The following is an 18,550-nucleotide window of genomic DNA, read 5'->3' as shown; positions in this document are numbered from 1 at the left end:
TTGGCCCATGAGACAATATGCTTTGACAGTTCCTACTCTATTATCTGACTGAAGAACTAAGTTCCAATGTATTACTCCATTCCTCTATGGACAGGTATCTACTGTGATTCACTGGGACTATTTCAAAGTTAAGCAGTCACAGTCATGTCTCACAGGTCATTTGGGGGACAGAATGAAGTTCCAAAAATATCAATAAAGAACATTACTAATATTTCAACCTTGACACTTTGAGATGATAAAAGGCAGTTCCTAATGTGCGCGCATGCACACACACACACACACACACACACACACACACACCCTACCAATACACACTCTAAGGTGTCTGTGAGATCATCCAACCAGAAGGATTCCCCCTAACTAATTAATTCTTTCAGTTTCCTGTTGCCTTGGTTCATGAATAAAATATAATGGCTGCATTTCTCTAATAAAGTATTCAAGGACAGTATTAGAGGTCACCTCTAGTGAAGTATAGGACTCAATAGGAATTCTAGAAGTGCACAGCTACAGGTGAGGACCTGAGAAGATCATGCTCAGAGACAGGCCTAGGTCAGGTGGCATCTAAAAATAAGCGTTCCTCCCCCACAGGAAAAAAAGCATTAATTTCTTAACAATTTTCTAGCCAATTCCAATGACTAATCCACAAGTAGCATTTAAAAGATCTTTCTCTTGTAATCTACATGGGTTACATAGGTACTCAACCCAGAAATTGGTAGTCTCTGGGCTCACACATAGTGTCATCACATATGGCCACCAGAGGGAGCCTCTCAGAATCTCCCACTTCACCAATTGCTCCAGCAACCAATGCCCCTGTGCAAAGCTTTGAGGCTGCCTTTCTCCATCTTCTTTAACTTATAACTTAACTCAGCCGCACTGGAGCTTCTATTCTGGGCCTGTAGGTTGCCAGAAGTTCAAACCTGAAGAGCCCATAATATCAACTGAGCACTAAGGAACAGGCACTGGTGTAATTGTCCCTAAAAGTCATTGCCACTTCTCTGTTGCCTTCAGTTTCTTCTCTTAATCTACCCTGACTCAAGCACACCCTTAAATATGCTTACAAGTTATAACTTCTAAGCACAGAATGGTGAACCAAACAATCCAGATGCACCAGAATATACATGTGATTATATTTATAGACTATTCAGAAACAGGCTGAAGTAAGTTATGATTTACGAGAGCGAACAATTCAGTGGTAATTCTACAGAGAAAAGCAAAGACACAAACAATCAAAGTCACAAGACTGGTTTAGAAGGTGATGGATGGAGGCAATATTATGTGTCCTGACAAAGGTGGCTGGGGTTTCAGGGAACTGCTCTTAGACTCAGCAGTCAGATACAGGAGTATCATCAGTCCACCGGGCTTTGGATAACCAGGCCACTTTCTCATTCTTCGCTTTGCTCTCTGGTGAAAGGAGTATCGCACTGAATAATGATGCCCCAGGTTGCCTTTCCTCAGAGCCTGAGTCTCTGCACTCAACATAACAAAATGTTTAAACACAGCCATCAAATACAAAGTTATCTCTAGTTTCACACTGACCAACATAAAAACATGCTCCTTTTTGCTTACTTTGTTTTCTGTTATTCTATACCTCAGACTGCCAAAAACTCACAACAATCTTCCTTTTTCAGTCTCTTGAATGTAGATATTACAGACATGCACCACCATTAGGAACTTAATGTTCCTAACCTGCCTGAGTGGGTGGATGAAAAATTAAATATGTCACAGATGTTTTAAGGCAGTAGCAAATATTGCTCTAGCTATGTGCTCATACTGCTCTGAATTGAAAGATTCAAAATGGAAGTTTAAAAACAGTGAAGAGACAGAGAGACAAAGACAGATAGACAGACAGAAAGACAAATACAGACAGAGACATAGAAACAGAGACAGACAGACATAAAGAGACAGAGAGAACACATGTGGGTAGAAAATAAAATCTTATTCACTCTGTTATGATTCTTTTTTTTCTCCATTTGTTTTTCCTGAGACTGAGTTTCATATAACCTAGACAAAGCTAAAACCTTCTATGTAGTGTGGGATGACATTTGAAATCCTGACTCTTCTCTCTCTCTGTTCAGGTTAGTTTCTTTTGTCAACTTGACACAAACCAGGGACATATGGGAAGAGGAACTTTGGTCCATTCGATTGGCCTGTAGGCAAGTCTATGGGGCATTTTCTTGATTAGTTATTGATGGGGAAGAATATAGCCTATTTTGGGCAGGGTCATGCCTGGGTAACTGGTTCTGAGTGATTTAAGAAAGCAGGCTGAACAAGCCATGGGAAGAAACCTGGTAAGCAGCATTCCTTCATGACTTCTACATCAGTTCCTACCTCCAGGTTTTCATCCTGTTCAGCTTTCTGCCTTGCCTTCCCCTATGGTTAGACTGCAAAATGTAAGATGAAATAAACCCTTCATTCCTCAACTTGCTTTTATTGTGAGGTTTTTAAACTTGGGTCCTCTCCTAGGTCCTAGTATCACAAACTGTTAGGATTATATACATATATATATGACGACCACAGCTGGCTGGTGTTCTCTCTCTCTCTCTCTCTCTCTCTCTCTCTCTCTCTCTCTCTCTCTCTCTCCCTCTCCCTCTCTCCACCTCTCTCCCTCTCTCCCTCCTCCCCTCCTCTCTCTCTCTACACACACACACACAAACACACACACCAGAGTCAGAGCTAGGTACATGAGGCACTTCCCCACACCTCCATTCTCAACTTTTACCAGGCACTATTGCCACATTCCAAAGAATTTATAGACAAGTCTGGACCTTGATCAGTTTTGCCAGTTTTTGTAATACTGTTATGTGACCACATACATGTGAACTGCCTTGTACATGTGCTCTGTTGTCCTTACCCAATTTCTAGAATAACCCATGCCACTCAAAACCTTGTAAGCGCCACCTGATTTCTAGTAGCACCTCTATAACTGACATCCTTGTGGATGCCAGGGATGGTGGTTCTGTTCACATCACATGCTTGAAAGTCGTGGTTAGGAGCCAGTGTTTACAGTGCCTCTCAGAACTGGTGTAGATATACCTCTACTCTCTTGCCCCTCCAAAGTGATAATTTTAGTAGCAACCACAATCCAACAGATCCTTAAATCAACCATGAGACCAACCACTAATGCTCTCAGGCAAATGGAGGAGGGTAAAAATTCCCCAGGGAAACTGGCTTTTAAATCCATTCAGGGGCTAGAGAGTGGATTAGCATGTTTGAGACCCTAGGTTCCATTCACAGCAATGTACAGTTATTATATAGTGTATCTCAGGAAGTTTATCTGAAATAAATTTTATATCATAACTAGAACATTAATTGTAGAAAACCTTATTCTGAATGAAACAAGAAACTCAATGCATCTCAAAACAAAAAGAACCACCCAGGCACATCACAATCAAATTGCCAAAACTAGTGAAAACCAGGATCTTTCTCTACGTATGTTTTACATATTTATTTTTATTTTATATGTATGAAGGGGAGTCAACCTGAATGTATGTTTGTGTACCACATATGTGCAGTGCTCTCAGAGACCAGAAGGTGTTGGATCTTTGAAACTGGATTTACAGACAACTATGAGCTGCCATTTGAGGGCTAGGAATTAAACCTGGGTCCTCTAGAAGAGCAACCAGTGCTCTTAACTGTTGAGCCATCTCTATAACACTAAACCAGGATATCTTAAAAACAATGAGAGAGAAAAGATAAACAGACAATAAACTCCCATGAGGGCCAATAAAGTAAGTACACAAACGCCTTTACAGTTAAGCAACAGAAGGGCATGAGGGAAGATCTATCTGAGATGGTGGATTCCTCGGCATGGAAGGAAGCTTCTCCTATCGCCTTGCTGCCTGTGTGAACCCTCAGCCATTTCTAATTCATTTGAACTAATGCCATCTTACTTTAAAAAGCTACTGTTGGTGCTGGAGGCCTGGAAACATGCCTCAGCAGTTAAGAACACTGGTTACTCTTCCAGAGGTCCTGAGTTCAATTCCCAGCAACTACATGGTGGCTCACAACCATCTAGAATAAGATATGATCCCTTCTTCTGAAGTGCAGGCATACATGCAGGCAGAACGCTGTATATATAATAAATAAATAAATAATTCTTAAAAAAAAACTTACCTGATGATATTTTTTTTTTTTTTTTGGAAATGTTACTGTTGGGCTAGTGAGATTGCTCAATGGATAAAACACTTATCACCGGGCCTGATAACTTTATTTTGATCCCCGGGAGCCACATGGTAGAAGGAAAGAACCACTTCTCATCCAACTGTCTTCTGAAAACTCATGTCATACATTCATGAGCATACAGACACACACAAACGCAAAGAGAAAGATAGATAGATAGATAGATAGATAGATAGATAGATAGATAGATAGATAGATAAATGATTTTGAAAAAAGTTTTAGTCAGGGCCTGGGGATGTAGCTCAGTTCATAGAGTGTTAAGCTAGTGTGGGAGTGGCTCTGGGTTTACTCCCCATCAGTAGTGGCCCATGCCTTTAATCCTCTACGTGGGAGTTAGAGGAAGGAAGATCAGAAATTCAAGGTCATCACTCAGCAAAGTAAGTTTGAGGTTGGCCTAGGATGCACGATACTTTGTCTGAAAATTAATAAATCAACTAATGAAAATATTTTTAAACTACCTTTAAAAAGATACTATCAAATGTACCCTAGGGACAAAATTGAATCAGTCAATGGATGATGGGACATTTGGTGCAACTAAAGACAAAGTCATTGAAGTTGTAGAGGTCTCTGGAGATAGAGAAGGAGGAAAGTAGCTGTTTTCTAGCTTGGATTGTTGAGTTCAATAGTCAGAGGCAGAGAAGGGGAAGATTGGGAAGAGCTTGGGAGAATGGGATGGTTGGGATGGAGGAAGGGTGGAGATGAAAGCAGGGAAGGAGATATCTTAATTAAGGGAGCCATTTTAGGGTTGACAAGAGACTTGACTCTAGAGGGGTTTCCAGGTGTCCAAGGAGATGTCCCCAGCTTGTTCCTTGGGCAGCAGAGAAGAGGGTGCCTGAACTGGCCTTCTCCCATAGCCACATTGATGAATATCTTGCATATCACCATAGAACCTTCATCTGGCAATGGATGGAGATAGAGACAGAGACCCACATTGGAGCACTGGACTGAGCTGCCAAGGTCCAAATGAGGAGCAGAAGGAGGGAGAACATGAGCAAGGAAGTCAGGATCACAAGGGGTGCGTCCACCCACTGAGACGGTGGCACTGATCTAATGGGAGCTCACCAAGGTCAGCTGGACTGGGACTGATGGAGCATGTGATCAAAATGGACACTCTGAACGTGGCTGACAATGAAGGCTGACTGAGAAGCCAAGGACAATGGCACTGGGTTTTCATTCTACTGCATGTACTGGCTTTGTGGGAGCCTGGTCTGTTTGGATGCTCACCTTCCTAGACCTGGATGGAGTGGGGAGGACCTTGGACTTCCCATGGGGTAGGGAACCCTGACTGCTCTTAGGACAGGAGAGGGAGAGGGAGGGGGGAAGGAAATGGGAGGAGGAGAGGAAGTAGAAATGTTTAATAAATAAATAGATAAATAAATAATTTTAAAAAATAGTCAGAGGCAAAGGATGTCCAGCAGTTCTTGAAAGCACAGTACCCAGCTATTGGTTAGGCTTCATGTGCGTTTGAGACCAGGGCTTCCCTTACAGGAAAGTGAGTTTAACCTAACTTGAAGCTACAAAAGATGGGTATAAGAAAGGTTTGGGGATAATGATCACCAGTAACAAGAGGAAGGGTGGCAGAGAAAACGCTGTTAGGTAGGCACACCCCTCCTGGGATTGATTGGGATTTGGTTGACACAACAAGGCCGTCAAGACCATACAGAGACTGATTTGCAGATCCCCTAGGATCTGCTCTGACTTTGGCTAGGGAACCTGCACACACATCTTAGGCTGGCCACTGAATTCTGTACTTATGCTGACCTAGCAGTTCTCCCAGGGCTCTGTGGCCTGGTTGTGTTTGCTTACTTCTCAGGTCTTACTTCCTAGTCTGTGTTGATTTGGCTAAATGTGATACCTACTATTCCTCCTACAGAGGAAGCCTGGGAGGTGCTTGTTGGACTAAAAGGACTTTGTGGTTAGTATATAGGAGGTCCCACCATAGTGAGTTGTTTTTCCTCCCAGCCTAGTCATGCCTTTCACCAATCCTGCTTCCCCCAAAATATGCAAAAGGACTGAAACTTCATCTACCACCTCAGCCACATCAGCCTTGTTCTCTTTGCTGTGGCCAGTATGAGGACACAGGAGGGATACATCAAAGCTGTGTTTGACGCCCCTCCCTGCATGTAATCTTGACAAAGTCACTAGTCATTGGTGGCTATTTAACTTTTATTAATTGACAAATGAGAATATCACAGAGAGGCAGAAAACAGATTGTAGAGAAAAGCTTGTCAGAAAAAAAGATCAGCCGAAGGTCAATGTGAGGAAAGCCAGTACAGGGAGAGACAGCGGGCCCAACTTTCCTCCAGCACTGCTTGGCACTGTTATAGATGAATTGTATCCACCTCCAAATTTCTGTATCAACTCCCCCAACCATCACTATTTCAGAGAGTGACCATATTTGGAGGCAAGGTCTTTTCAGAAGTAATTAAGTTGAAATAAGGTCATTAGGATGGACCCTAAATTCAATAAGATCAGTGCCCTTATTAGACATAATTTGGGCACAGAAACACACATAACCTAAGAGGACAAGCCCAAGAGAGAGAGAGAGAGAGAGAGAGAGAGAGAGAGAGAGAGAGAGAGAGAGACCTACCTACTACAGACATTTTTTCTCACAACCCTCAGAAGGAAACAACCTCTCCATAACTTGATCTCAGACTATGGGGGAATTTGCTGTTATCTGAACTCCCTGATATAGGATCCTGCTATAGATGCCCAAATAATGATTATAGTATAAGCAGGCTTTCTGTGGATGTGTCTGCCTTTGCCCACCTGAAAGATGGGAAGATAATCCAAGTATCTTTGGTAAACTGCTTCCACACAGCTTAGGAGAAACAGGGCTCCCAACAACCACTCGATGTAATCAGGGAGCATCCAGGTCCTAAAATGATCATGGCCTGTTGGGCATAGCAAAAGGCCTTGGGGCCTGTGCTCTATGCAACTTGCCTCTTGTGGTATATGAGATCTATGTTCTTCTCTGCCTCAGTTTATTTATCTGATAAAGGACCCAGGGTAATAGTTCCTGATTCATAGACTGCCAGGAGCTCTATGAGTTTAATGTGCACAAAATGCTTGGAAGAACACTGTGAGCCACATATTCATTATTGTTATTATTATTATTATTATTATTATTATTATTATTATTATTGTGAGCTTTTTCTTTTTGTTGTTATTGGAAAGTGTCTGTGCAGAAATTCTAAATTGCTGGTTCTTGGCAACAGCAGCACAGAGACCTCACAGCCCCAACCCCCCCTTGGGTGAGGGTGGAGAACACTGAGTTGATTGTGTCACTAAAGGCCATATGAGGTTGGCCTGGTCTCCTTTCCAACACACAGGCAAGGTTTCAAAAGGGGACAAATAGCAGTATGGGCCTGGGGCTGTAGGAAGCCTGCCATGCCACACAGCAGACTGCTAGGTCCTGTGTAAGGCACACTCGGATAGCTGAGTACAGAGAGTACTGGTGGGCAGGGAAGAAGGAGGAGGAGGTAGTAGGAAGGGATCATCCCTGAGCTCTGTGTGTTACAAGTTTATAATGCGCTAACACTTAGAGACAGGCACAGTTTAATTCTCCTATGTCTCTATGCACTCTTTTGTTCCCAGCCTCCCTCTGTTTGAGACTGTCTCCTCTTTGTTCCAGTGGCTCTCAGCCACTAAGCAGCTAATGGGGGAGCTCTTGTCACTGTCACCAGCCTGGCATTTGAAGGGCCCGCTGCAGAGATGATTTAATCACAGCCTCCTCATCATCCTAAAGTTCTCTAGAAATTTTACACACAGGCGACACCTGGTAATGACTGGACATATTTTAGAGTGTCCCAATCAAAGGGGTTGCTATGTAGATGCAGGTGAGAAGAACTATTAAACATCCTATACAATCACCACTATAAAGAACCTTGCAGTTCCAACAGGGTATGATGGCATATGACTAATACCAGTATTTGGAAGACTAAGGCAGAGCCACTGTAAATGTGATGCCAGTCTGGGCTACAAGTATGAGAGCCTGCCTCTAAAACAGCAGAAACAAAACAACCACACAGCCTCAAATATGTATAATGTCAAGTTGAGAAACTCTGGCATAGACACATAACAGATATGCAAGGAATAGTTGATGGATTAAAATGTTAGCCAAATACACAGCACAAACATCTGTAATGTAAACATCTATAATCCCAGAACTCCTATAAGAAGAGATGGATTCAGGAGAATCCGCAGAAGATTGTAGGCCAGCTAGCCTGGTGTATGCAGTAGAAAAACAACAAAGTCCCTGTCTGAAACAGGGTGGAAGGTGAGGTCCCACACCAAAGGTTGTCCTCTGACCTCTATAGATATACCCACATTCACACACATGAATATACCTTTATTGCATGCACACACACACACATGCACATATGAGTGTGCATACACACATGCTCAAAATAAAAACAAACTACAATGTCGTTGAGGTATTGAATGGAGGAGTGAATAAAAATTGAGGTTCATGTCTTATGGGGATGCTTTTACAGTATTCATACTAATAGTCTTTTCTTAGGAATTAATGACGGCATGTGTCCATGCGGGGGCATGTGCACTTGAGTGCAGGTGCTCACCAAGGCTGGAAGAAGGCATTGGATCTCTTATAGATGGAGATATAAGTAGTTGTGAGCTTCCTGGTGAGTGGGGAGACCTGACCTTGGATCCTTTGGAAGAACATTACTAGTTCTTAATCATTAAGCCATCTCTGCAGCCAACTGAACCATTTTGTTTGTTTGTTTGTTGTTATTTTTGATGTTTGAGGTAATGTCAAGCTAGACAGCTTAAGATGGCCTGGAACTCATTATGTAGCCCAAACTAGCCTCAAACTGTCAGTCTTCCTGTCACAGCCTCCAAAGTAGACTACCACACCCAGCATATAACTTTGGTTTGCACCTTCTCCAAGCTCACAGCACTGAAGAAGACAGACATGGTGTCTATCCTCACAGACTGGAAAAAAAATTAAAAAGACACCTCAATTGTTCATCCATAGCTCTATCAAAACTGGTTGCTTGATCTTGGCAAGTCATTCAGTTCCTCTGGACATCTACTCCTCAGATAAAAATTACAGAAATTGTTTTGACTTTGAAGTTTTCTTCCAACATCTAAACACTGTAAGTTTCATTTCAGAGAAATGTTTCTTCCTTTGAAATTTTCTAGTAATATAATACCATTTTCATTGATTAGAAAAGAGTACCTAATCCACATGTCTATCAATCATCACCAGTACGGTAAATTCCTGTACTGACCACGAGATGGAATGTACTGGGGATGTGTGGATGTAAATTAATCCTCAAACAACAGCTAGAGAAATGGAACTGTCAAGTAAGCAGGTGCTCTAATTTTACCTTTGTTATGCTTTCCTTTTGAGGCATGGTCCAGGCTACTCTGGAAATCATTTCATGCTGGCCTCAAACTCTTCACAATCCTCTGCATCAACCTCCTTAGTATTGGGATGACAGGTAAAAGGCACCACACCTGGCTAACCGATTTTATTTCTTATGATGCTATTCACAAGAAAATGAAATGAGTCGGGCCATGGTGGTGCACGCCTTTAATCCCAGTACTTGGGAGGAAGAGACTGGCAAATTTTTGTGAGTTAGAGGCTGGTCTGGTCTACAGAGTGGGTTCCAGGACAGGCTTCAAATCTATACAGAGAAACCCTGTCTCAAAAAACAAACAAAACAAAACAAAACAAACAAGAAAGAAGGAAGGAAGGAAGGAAGGAAGGAAGGAAGGAAGGAAGGAAGGAAGGAAAGAAAGAAAGAAAGGAAGAAAGAAAGAAAGAAAATGAAATGAATCACTGCTATAACAGAGACAGATTTCTAAAGCATATAAAACAAAAGAGTTATATGTGAAAGTGTATTTTATGATTCCACCTGTGAAATTCAAGAATAAGCAAACCTGTGCTAATAGGAATCAAAATGGCAGTGGCCACTTCAGCAAATGGGACAATATAGTGTCCTTGAAGGTCTAGTAATGGTCAATGTATAGATGTACAAAAACTAATGGAAGGGGCTGGGGAGATGGCCTAGAGGTTAAGAGCACTGACTGCTCTTCCAGAGAACCCGGATTCAATTCCCAGTACCCACATGGCAGCTCACAACTGTCTGTAATTCTAGTTCCAGGAGACCCAACACTCATGGCAAAGCACCAATGTATGCAAAATATAAATAAATAAATATTTTTAAAAAACTAACGGAAGTAATATTTCCAAATCTGACTTTGTGTATATTTGTTTTTTAAATTTTTTTGGATTTATTTATTTTATGTGTATGTGGGTTTGCCTGCATATATGCATGTGTACCATCTGTGTGATCCTGCTGCTCATAGAGGTCAAAAGAGTGTGAGACTCCCTGGAACTAGAGTTACAGGCAGTTTGAACTGGCATGTGGGTACTGGGAAGCAAACCCAGGTCCCGTGTAAGAGTAACAAGTACTCTTAACTACTGAGCCATATCTCCAGCTCCAATTTCGTGCATACCGTATGTCAAGACAGCAAAGAAATGAGGTACGGGATGATATATTATGTAGACAGGTGTGTCTGCACAAGCATTTTCTGAAATCGTGTATAGCCAGATTATCTATGGTTGGTTGTCTTGGGAAATGAAGTAGGGGGACAAGAATGTAAGAGAACTAAGTGGTCTCTGTGTAACCTTGAAATTATCACCAAGTCCATAAATTACTATTTCATCAAAAATAATTATCATTCTTCATTAATATATAATTAACATCATGATCTTAAAAGAAGCCCAGCCTTGCATATGAGAAAGAAAAATGTCTGTTGGGCTGCTTCTGAAAACATAGGTAAGCAAAAGACTGATGATGAGATTGTCCCATGTCCCACACAGCCACTGGATGAGCAGGGAGGGGCATGCTACCAGGCTCTGAAAGTAGTACAGTTAGGCAAATAACTCTTCTGCCTTCTACTTAAACACATATTAAAGAGATCTCAAAAAAAGCACTAAAAATGAAAACCAAAAAAGGAAATTGCCTGTATCGTGGCATTCTATTTCTAAGTACATCAACAAGCATCTCCAAAATGTAAGACCCCTGACCAATAAACATATGTATGAACTGCTACTTAACAAATTACTCAAAACACAGTAGTAGGAAATAAGCATGTCTTTTCTCATTGTGTGTCCTACTTTCCTTTCCTGTTGCTGTGACAAAATACCCTGACTAAAGCAACTTCAAGGGAGAAGGGGTTTATCTGGCATACAGTTCCAGATTACAGTCCATCATTGCAGAGAAGTCAAAGCAACAGGAACTTGGAGCAGCTAGTTACATCAACAGTCAAGGACATGGAGAAAATAAATGCATGAATATTTGTTGCTCAGCTAACTTTCTCTACTTTAATACAATTTAGGAACCAAACTCTGGCAACGGTGCTGCCCATAGTGGGCTAGGTCTTTCTACATCAATTGATGCAATCAAAACAATCTCTCCACATGCCTACTGGTCAACCCAATCTAAACAATTCCTCATTGAGATTCTTTCTATATGATACTGATTGTGTCACATTAACAATTAAAACTGTCACAGTGTTTGGCAGATGAATCTGCATGTATCTTAGCTAAGTGCCTAAGCCCCAGGCCTCTCAGAAGACTGCCACAATCTCAATCCTCAGCTGGGGCTGACAGATCTATTGCCAAGTGCACCCATGCCACAATGGTTCTGGCTCCCAACAAGATGCAGAAATTCTCATCACACAGCATCCCCCCACCTGAGCTGGAGTGACTCAAGGGAGAGAACACATATCCAAAACTGACATCTTAGTTCTTCATAGCCTAGTTTCAGAAGTGCCACGTCGGAGCCATTTTATATCCATGTGAGTCACTAGGTGTGGCCCAACTGCCAAGGGAGAGGATTATGCAAGATTGTACCCAGCAGGGTAAGTCTCAGGTTCATTTTACCAAATCAGCACTAGTCTCCTTGGATCATCTGATAGCGAGACACATAACTCTTCAAGTGCTCCCCCCTAGATGTCTACTGTATGTTTGTTCAGGCTGGGATCCAATCAAGGGCTCTTTGGTCTCTTAGGTATCAATTGATCATGAAAAGCCTTGTGGATATTAGAATCGTCATTCTAATTTGCTTTTATCTATTTTTATTTTATTTTTTGTGTGTGTCAGGCCAGCCCCTGATTACAAAAGCTATGCAAGCATCCCTCTCCTCTTCCCTCAGAAACTGTGATTGATAACCTCCAATAAAGAAAGCCCTCACATTTACAATTCATGAATATCCAATATGATAATTTCAAATCAAGGGCTCCACATCAAACATACCATAAGAAAACAAACTCTGGAATGTGAGAGTTGGAAAAACATTTAAAGAACCTCTATGGTCTGAGGCTATGGCTCAGTGGTAGAGTGCTTACCTAACATAAAATAAACAAACCTACATTCTACTCCCAATACTATGGTGGAAAAAAAGAATAAAGATATCATCTAAAACAGGAACTCCTAAGCAGGGTCAGTGGAATCCTTAAGCAGGTGGCAATGTCTGGTGACATTCTGGCTTGTCACAACAGAAGGAAGAGCTTCATACTGGCATCTGTAGGTGGAGGCCACAGACTAGACTAAACATCCTACAATGAATCGGATGCCCCTCATAGCCATCCTAAAGTTAAGAAACCATACACCACATAACTTTGTTTCTTTCAGAATGAGGAAGCTGGGGCCTGAAAGGATAAAGGTGCCTATTTCAAGGTTATACAGCTGCAAAACCAGAAGTAGATCCAAGTGTCTATTCACCTTCCTCCATCACCTGCTTTGCTTTGTCAAGAGTTGGTTCGGGAGAGGAAAGGGTGGAATCTGTAGGTGTTTTGTTTTTCCTGTTAGACATGGAATCCAGAGTCTCTCAAATAGGAAGCATATGACCACCTAACTGAGCTATAATACTGGCTAATCTTAATGTTTATAGCCAACACAAACCAAAGGAGGAAAATCACAATAAATACATCACTGAACAAATGACACACAGCCTATCAGCATATCCCAAAGTCTGAACAAAATGCCATCTTTATCAGTTTGAATAGCACTGTTTCACCAAAGTTGCTACTGGATAGAATTCTTCAGAGGGTAAGTTCCAGTGCAGTTGACTGATGGCTTCTAGAGACATCAGGTTTTCAAAGAGAATGTTAATTCGCCTCCCTAGGGTGCCCACACAGGTCCTGGCCACAGACCAGAAGAAAGGAATGTAAACGGGGTTGTTGAGAATGAGGGCATTAAAATCCCCACCCCCCACATGCACACACAGGCTGTCATGCTGGGACTGAAGTCACCTGACCCCTCCATCTGCCGCTGAGTCATCAAGCTCCTTCCTTCAGTGAGCTAATTATGCAGCCAAGCAATTAAGAATGCTGGAAATTCTGAAGGTCTGGGTTATCTCCAACCCCCAGCATTCTCTAAGTACCATTTTGTTCTTAAAGATATAGCCATGTTTTACAGTGGCCCATTATCTTAGCAAACCGTATTTTATTGTATTTTATTGGATGCTGTTATTTTTAAATCTACTGAAAACACCTGCCTGGAAAAAATTGGTTTAAACACTGGAACCTTGAAAAATAATGCTAAACAATTTTGACTGCACCTTTGGCCTTGATCCTGCAGCTAAGAAGTTGCCCTTCCCCATCAAGTTTTTGCTTTGAATAAAATTAGGCTCCCTGCTGAGAGGCAACCTCTGAGAGAAGAATTAATAAAGATATCTTTATTGAGCCCGCACGATGACAGAAGGAAAATGGTTCATGGTTATCTTTTCAAAGCAGCTCTTGCTCTTGGTCTCTGGCCTTAGAAAGCATGTGTTGTAGTCAGTTAAAATTTTTCTTCCCTTCCTTGCAAGAGGCTCTTAGCTTTCTGTCTGGCCCCTGCCACTTTCTGCAAGTGAACCTGCCAAAACCCAACTCACGCTTGCACCTGCACCAGGCCACTCCCCATCTGATGCTTGCAACAGCAAAAGGAGCAGGAGGAAACAGCTCTGGACAGCAAGCAAAGGCCCCACTTTCGGTTTTAGGGGGAGCTGCCAGGGCAGCAGACCACCCACCCAGGATCTGCCTGAAGCGTCTGCACTGTTGGGAGCGCCAAGAAAGGCATCCGGGCACCATGCGTCCCTTACCTGCAGTGCCGCATCTTGCAGCGTGGCCGTCCACCTGGACAGCATCCTAGAGCATCCTTTCTTCAGCACGTCTGCTGCGAGTGCTGTGACGTCATCAGGAGGCGGGCTCCACACTGCCACGTGATGGCTTTGGAGTCCTGCGGCTGGGAGTAAGACAGGAGGTCCGAGGGTGGGTGGGAAGACCCTGGATGTTCCAAAAGAGGCAGGTAACAGTTTATATATTCAGAGTGTTTGTCTTGATGTATATCTATTGCTTATTGGGAAAGTTAGGGGAAACAGTATACAGAAAGAATTGACAGTATTACAGGTTCCAAACATATAATGGGATTTCAAAAAAAAAGCTAACAATAAGGAGATTATTGTGAAAAGGAACACAATCTGATGTTCTGTTTTATCAGATACAATAGAGAAATATATTTTACGAAAATCAAAATGAAACCTGAAATAGACCATGCATGAACACACAGCATTTGAAGTTTGGTGTTCCAAACTATATAGTCAAATATTACGCTCAGGCAGTTCCTGATGGAATATTCCTCAAACTGGACTGATGGCTGATACTTTGAATTATTCTCACTAGCTGCATTATATAAGTTTTATTTGCTAAGGGGAAAAAAACAGTGGCATCACACATTAATACTACTTTCTGTAATCTTCGATTATTTAAAATAAAACACTGAGAGAACACAACTGTATTTGTGTTTATTTTTCTTAACTCCTGGCTAAGACATTTCACCTCTTGAGCACAAATTTGTTGAAAACAACTCACTATTTCAAGTTGTCTGATTTTTCTGACATTCTGAAGAAGCGAGTCACTTTACTACTAAAATGTACATTGTCAACATTTTTTGTATTCCCAGGTAAACAGTCTTTCCTTAAAGGCTTTAGAATATTCTGTGATCAGTTCATAAATTGGAACTAGCACATTTAGAACTTAAAGCAGTTCATGCATAAAATCTTCCTTGTTTGCCAAACCACATAAATGGTGTCAAAGGGCAGTGATAGATGCTCTTTTCATTCCTATCGCAATTTCACAGGGATTGTTTTAAGTGTAAATCGCAATTCTAACATTCCTCCTGAAAGCCAGTTAAATAGGTTGTTTTACAAGCAGGCAGGAGTTAAATTGGCTGGCCACTTATTCCACCAGCTTTTTTCCCCTTCTGTGTTTAACCCTGTCCCCTTTACCACCATTGCCTCGAGATTAGTCACATTTCTGCTCACAGGGTCAAACTCTAATTTAGATTAAATACAGCCCTAGCCTCTGTCAGTAATCTATTATTTTCAAGATCGTATGTTTTTAAATTGACAGCGGTGGTGTGGATTTCTAGGTCACTGCTCTCAGGTTTGTTTCTCAGAGTGGCAAAGAACTTACCTTTATAGCTGCGAGGTTCTTGACACACAAAGTCAAATTGCTACTGCAATCCCTGACTCCTTTGGGTTGAGGGTCTGAAGCACACGGAAACCGGCAAGTTCATTTCCCTGCCAGAGGCAAATGTCGATTTCAGCCTCAGGTTCACAGAGGGCCCAGGAGGCAGTCTGGCAGTATCACGTGCTCGGCTCAGCCACTCAGCCCAGTCCTGTCCTCCTGGCCACCCCTGGCTCTGGAAGGTACTTTGTAATGTGGACGGCCTTCTAACCTTGGTGGAAAGGTGTCTAGGGAGAACCTATTTCTGCAATACAGGAAGCCCCACCTCCGGTGACTGGTGCTCTCTGGCCGTCGTTTCCCGGGGTGGGGGCAGGGATAGAGAACTGCAGTGCATGTAACTCACCCTGCTGCCCACAGCCTTCCTTTGTGTTCGGCTCGGCTGAAATGTGTAAAAGCCTACACCTTTCTCATCTGGGGACATATTTTTTTAAACAAGTTAGTTTCACCTTCTCTTTCCCCAGGTGATTGCTCAATTGAAAGCAAACACACACACACACACACACACACTCACACACTCCCCATACATACACAGTTTCTGTCTGTTACACACACATACTTTCTGTCTCTCTCACACACACACATTCTATCTCTCTCTTACAGGCACACACACACACACACACACACACACCACCACCACCATCACAACAACAGCAACAGACCTAAAATGGGGCTGTGGATTTCCAACAGAATGAACTAACTGTTGTAATATCTTCTATGCTCAAATTTTAAAAAAAGGAATAAAAGGTACTATGATTTCAGATACTTATGGAGAAAAGGACTTTTGTACTAGGTTAAATGGAATACAATGAGGCTCCAAAACATTATGCAGCAAGCGATTTATCTGTTGCATGTGGATGTAATACTTTCAGCTAGTTACATACAAACTTTTATATATGAACATGGAAAATAATTAATACTAATTCACCAAATTATCAAAATGTGGCAACTCACTGGAAAATAGGATTAAGAGTATTTTAGTTTTCTTCTCCTCCTCTCCTCTCCTTCTTTTTCTTCTTTGCTATGCTACCTCGTTTCTCCACAGTGACAGAACTTTATAGCAGAAGAAGGATGCAGAATACACACTTGGAGCTAATTTTTGATGCATGGTTCTTATTTGAAGAATCTCCAGTCCTACACACAAAACTTGAAGGAAACAATCTCAGTCTTACTCTGAAGTTTTATCTGTCAGGCACTCTAACTATGCTTCTCATTTTGTACTGGAGAGAGAGAGGAGGGTAGGAGGAGAGAGAAAGAGAGAGAGTTGATCGGCTCAAAACTTTTCTTCAGTAGCCATGGAAGCACAATTAGGATTTGATTGCTAGGTCCCAATGTTATTCTTTGCTATCACTTTAAGAACTAACGACGCCCATCCCAGCCACTTTTGGACCCTCCCCCCGCCGCCATGCTCTCTCTCTCTCTCTCTCTCTCTCTCTCTCTCTCTCTCTCTCTCTCTCTCTCTCTCTCTCTTTTATGTGTATGTGTGTGTGGGTGCGTGCGCGCGCGTGTGTGTACGTGTGTTTATGTGTCTTTGTTTTATGTTTGTCTCCATTTACTCTGCCGTTCACCGTATCCAGCCGCCTGACTCTTTGTCGTCCCCCGTCCCACCCCCGTCCCGTCCCGTCCCCCTGTCCGTCCCCGTCTGTCCCCGTCCGTGACCCCCCCCCCCAGCCGCATGGCGCTTCCACTTGCAGCTGCCCGGGACATTCCAACATCATATTCTTTTAAAAAGAACAATACCCAATGTTCTCTTCACATATTTGGAATTTTGTGACATGGAGTCTTTTACACTATCCCCCTCTTCATTATCTGCTGTATTTCCAGAAACAATACACAAGACTCATAACACTATGTGATTGTTGTTCAGTTTGCCATGCTTTATTTTGTTTTGTTTTGAGACACAATCTCACTCTGTAGCTAAGGTTGCCTCCTGAGTGTCGTGAGCCACCTTGCACAATGAGAACACTGGTTCTTAGTGGGAATAATGTTGCCCTTTATCCCCTAGGGACATTTTCAGCTGCCTACTGAGGCACTATAGGGACTAGTAGTGTATTCCTGGCATCCAGTGGGTGGAGCTCAGAGACACTAGAGAAGAGGCCACGGTGTGCAGAACCACTGCCTATGACAGTAACTGATGTAGTCTCTCAGCAATCAATAAGGCTAAGGGCCTCTGGATTAGAATAGCTTATAAAGTGTGATTAGATGTCCTGCCATTTTGAAGCATTTTTCCCTTGATAATGTGTTGGAGCCTCTGCTCTATAATGAAGCACTTACATGTCAACACTAGGGCATGAGGAAAGAATAACTGCCTATCTAAACATACACCATCTCTGAAAGAGCCACAAAAAAATGGTGCTTAGATTTCTGGGGAGTAGAACCCAGTGTCTGTCTCTCAGAGGCTGGTGAAAAAGTCTCAAGAGTTTTGGGATGCGTTAAATATGTTATAATCATACATTTCCCAAGCACTCTTTTTTTGTTTGTTTGTTTTGAGGTAGAATTTCTCTGTAGCTTTGGAGCCTGTCCTGGAACTTGCTCTGTAGGCCAGGCTGGTCTCAAACTCACAGAGACCCTTCTATCTCTGACTCCTGAATGCTGGGATTAAAGGTAAATGCCACCACCGTCTAGTCCAAGCACTCTTATATACATGTGTCAAATATTCAGTACACTGATCACGTTTGCCTTCAGGGTGCCTTTGATGTGTGCTCTCAGGTATTATCAGCAATAGCACAGGGAGAATGCTATGATCTTGTTCTGCAGAAACGACAAAAGACAGCCTTGACATTGTCTCGTGTTCTCTAACCTGGAACTCTGTGTAGTTAAACACGGACTC

The 18,550-nt window shown here is 42.3% G+C and overlaps 1 protein-coding gene across 2 annotated transcripts in view; it reads right to left on the bottom strand.

Annotated features, from left to right (window-relative positions):
- Clcn4 (Cl-/H+ antiporter 4) overlaps positions 1 to 15,956 on the bottom strand; it is a 70,655-nt gene extending 54,699 nt beyond the window's left edge. For both annotated transcript variants that reach the window (XM_048446264.3, XM_048446265.3), the window contains exons 1-2: positions 15,670 to 15,956; positions 14,298 to 14,481 (exon numbers count right to left, since the gene is read on the bottom strand). In XM_048446264.3, the coding sequence (XP_048302221.1) occupies positions 14,298 to 14,311 (14 nt within the window). In that variant the 5' untranslated portion in view covers positions 14,312 to 14,481; positions 15,670 to 15,956. The remainder of the gene's footprint in view (positions 1 to 14,297; positions 14,482 to 15,669) is intronic.
- Positions 15,957 to 18,550: the final 2,594 nt, after the last annotated feature.

The sequence above is a fragment of the Myodes glareolus genome, chromosome X (genome assembly GCF_982192425.1).
Source record: "Myodes glareolus chromosome X, mMyoGla1.1, whole genome shotgun sequence".
Lineage (NCBI taxonomy): Eukaryota > Metazoa > Chordata > Mammalia > Rodentia > Cricetidae > Myodes > Myodes glareolus.
Note: the sequence above shows the minus strand (reverse complement) of the source record. Positions and strands in the feature narration are given on the sequence as shown.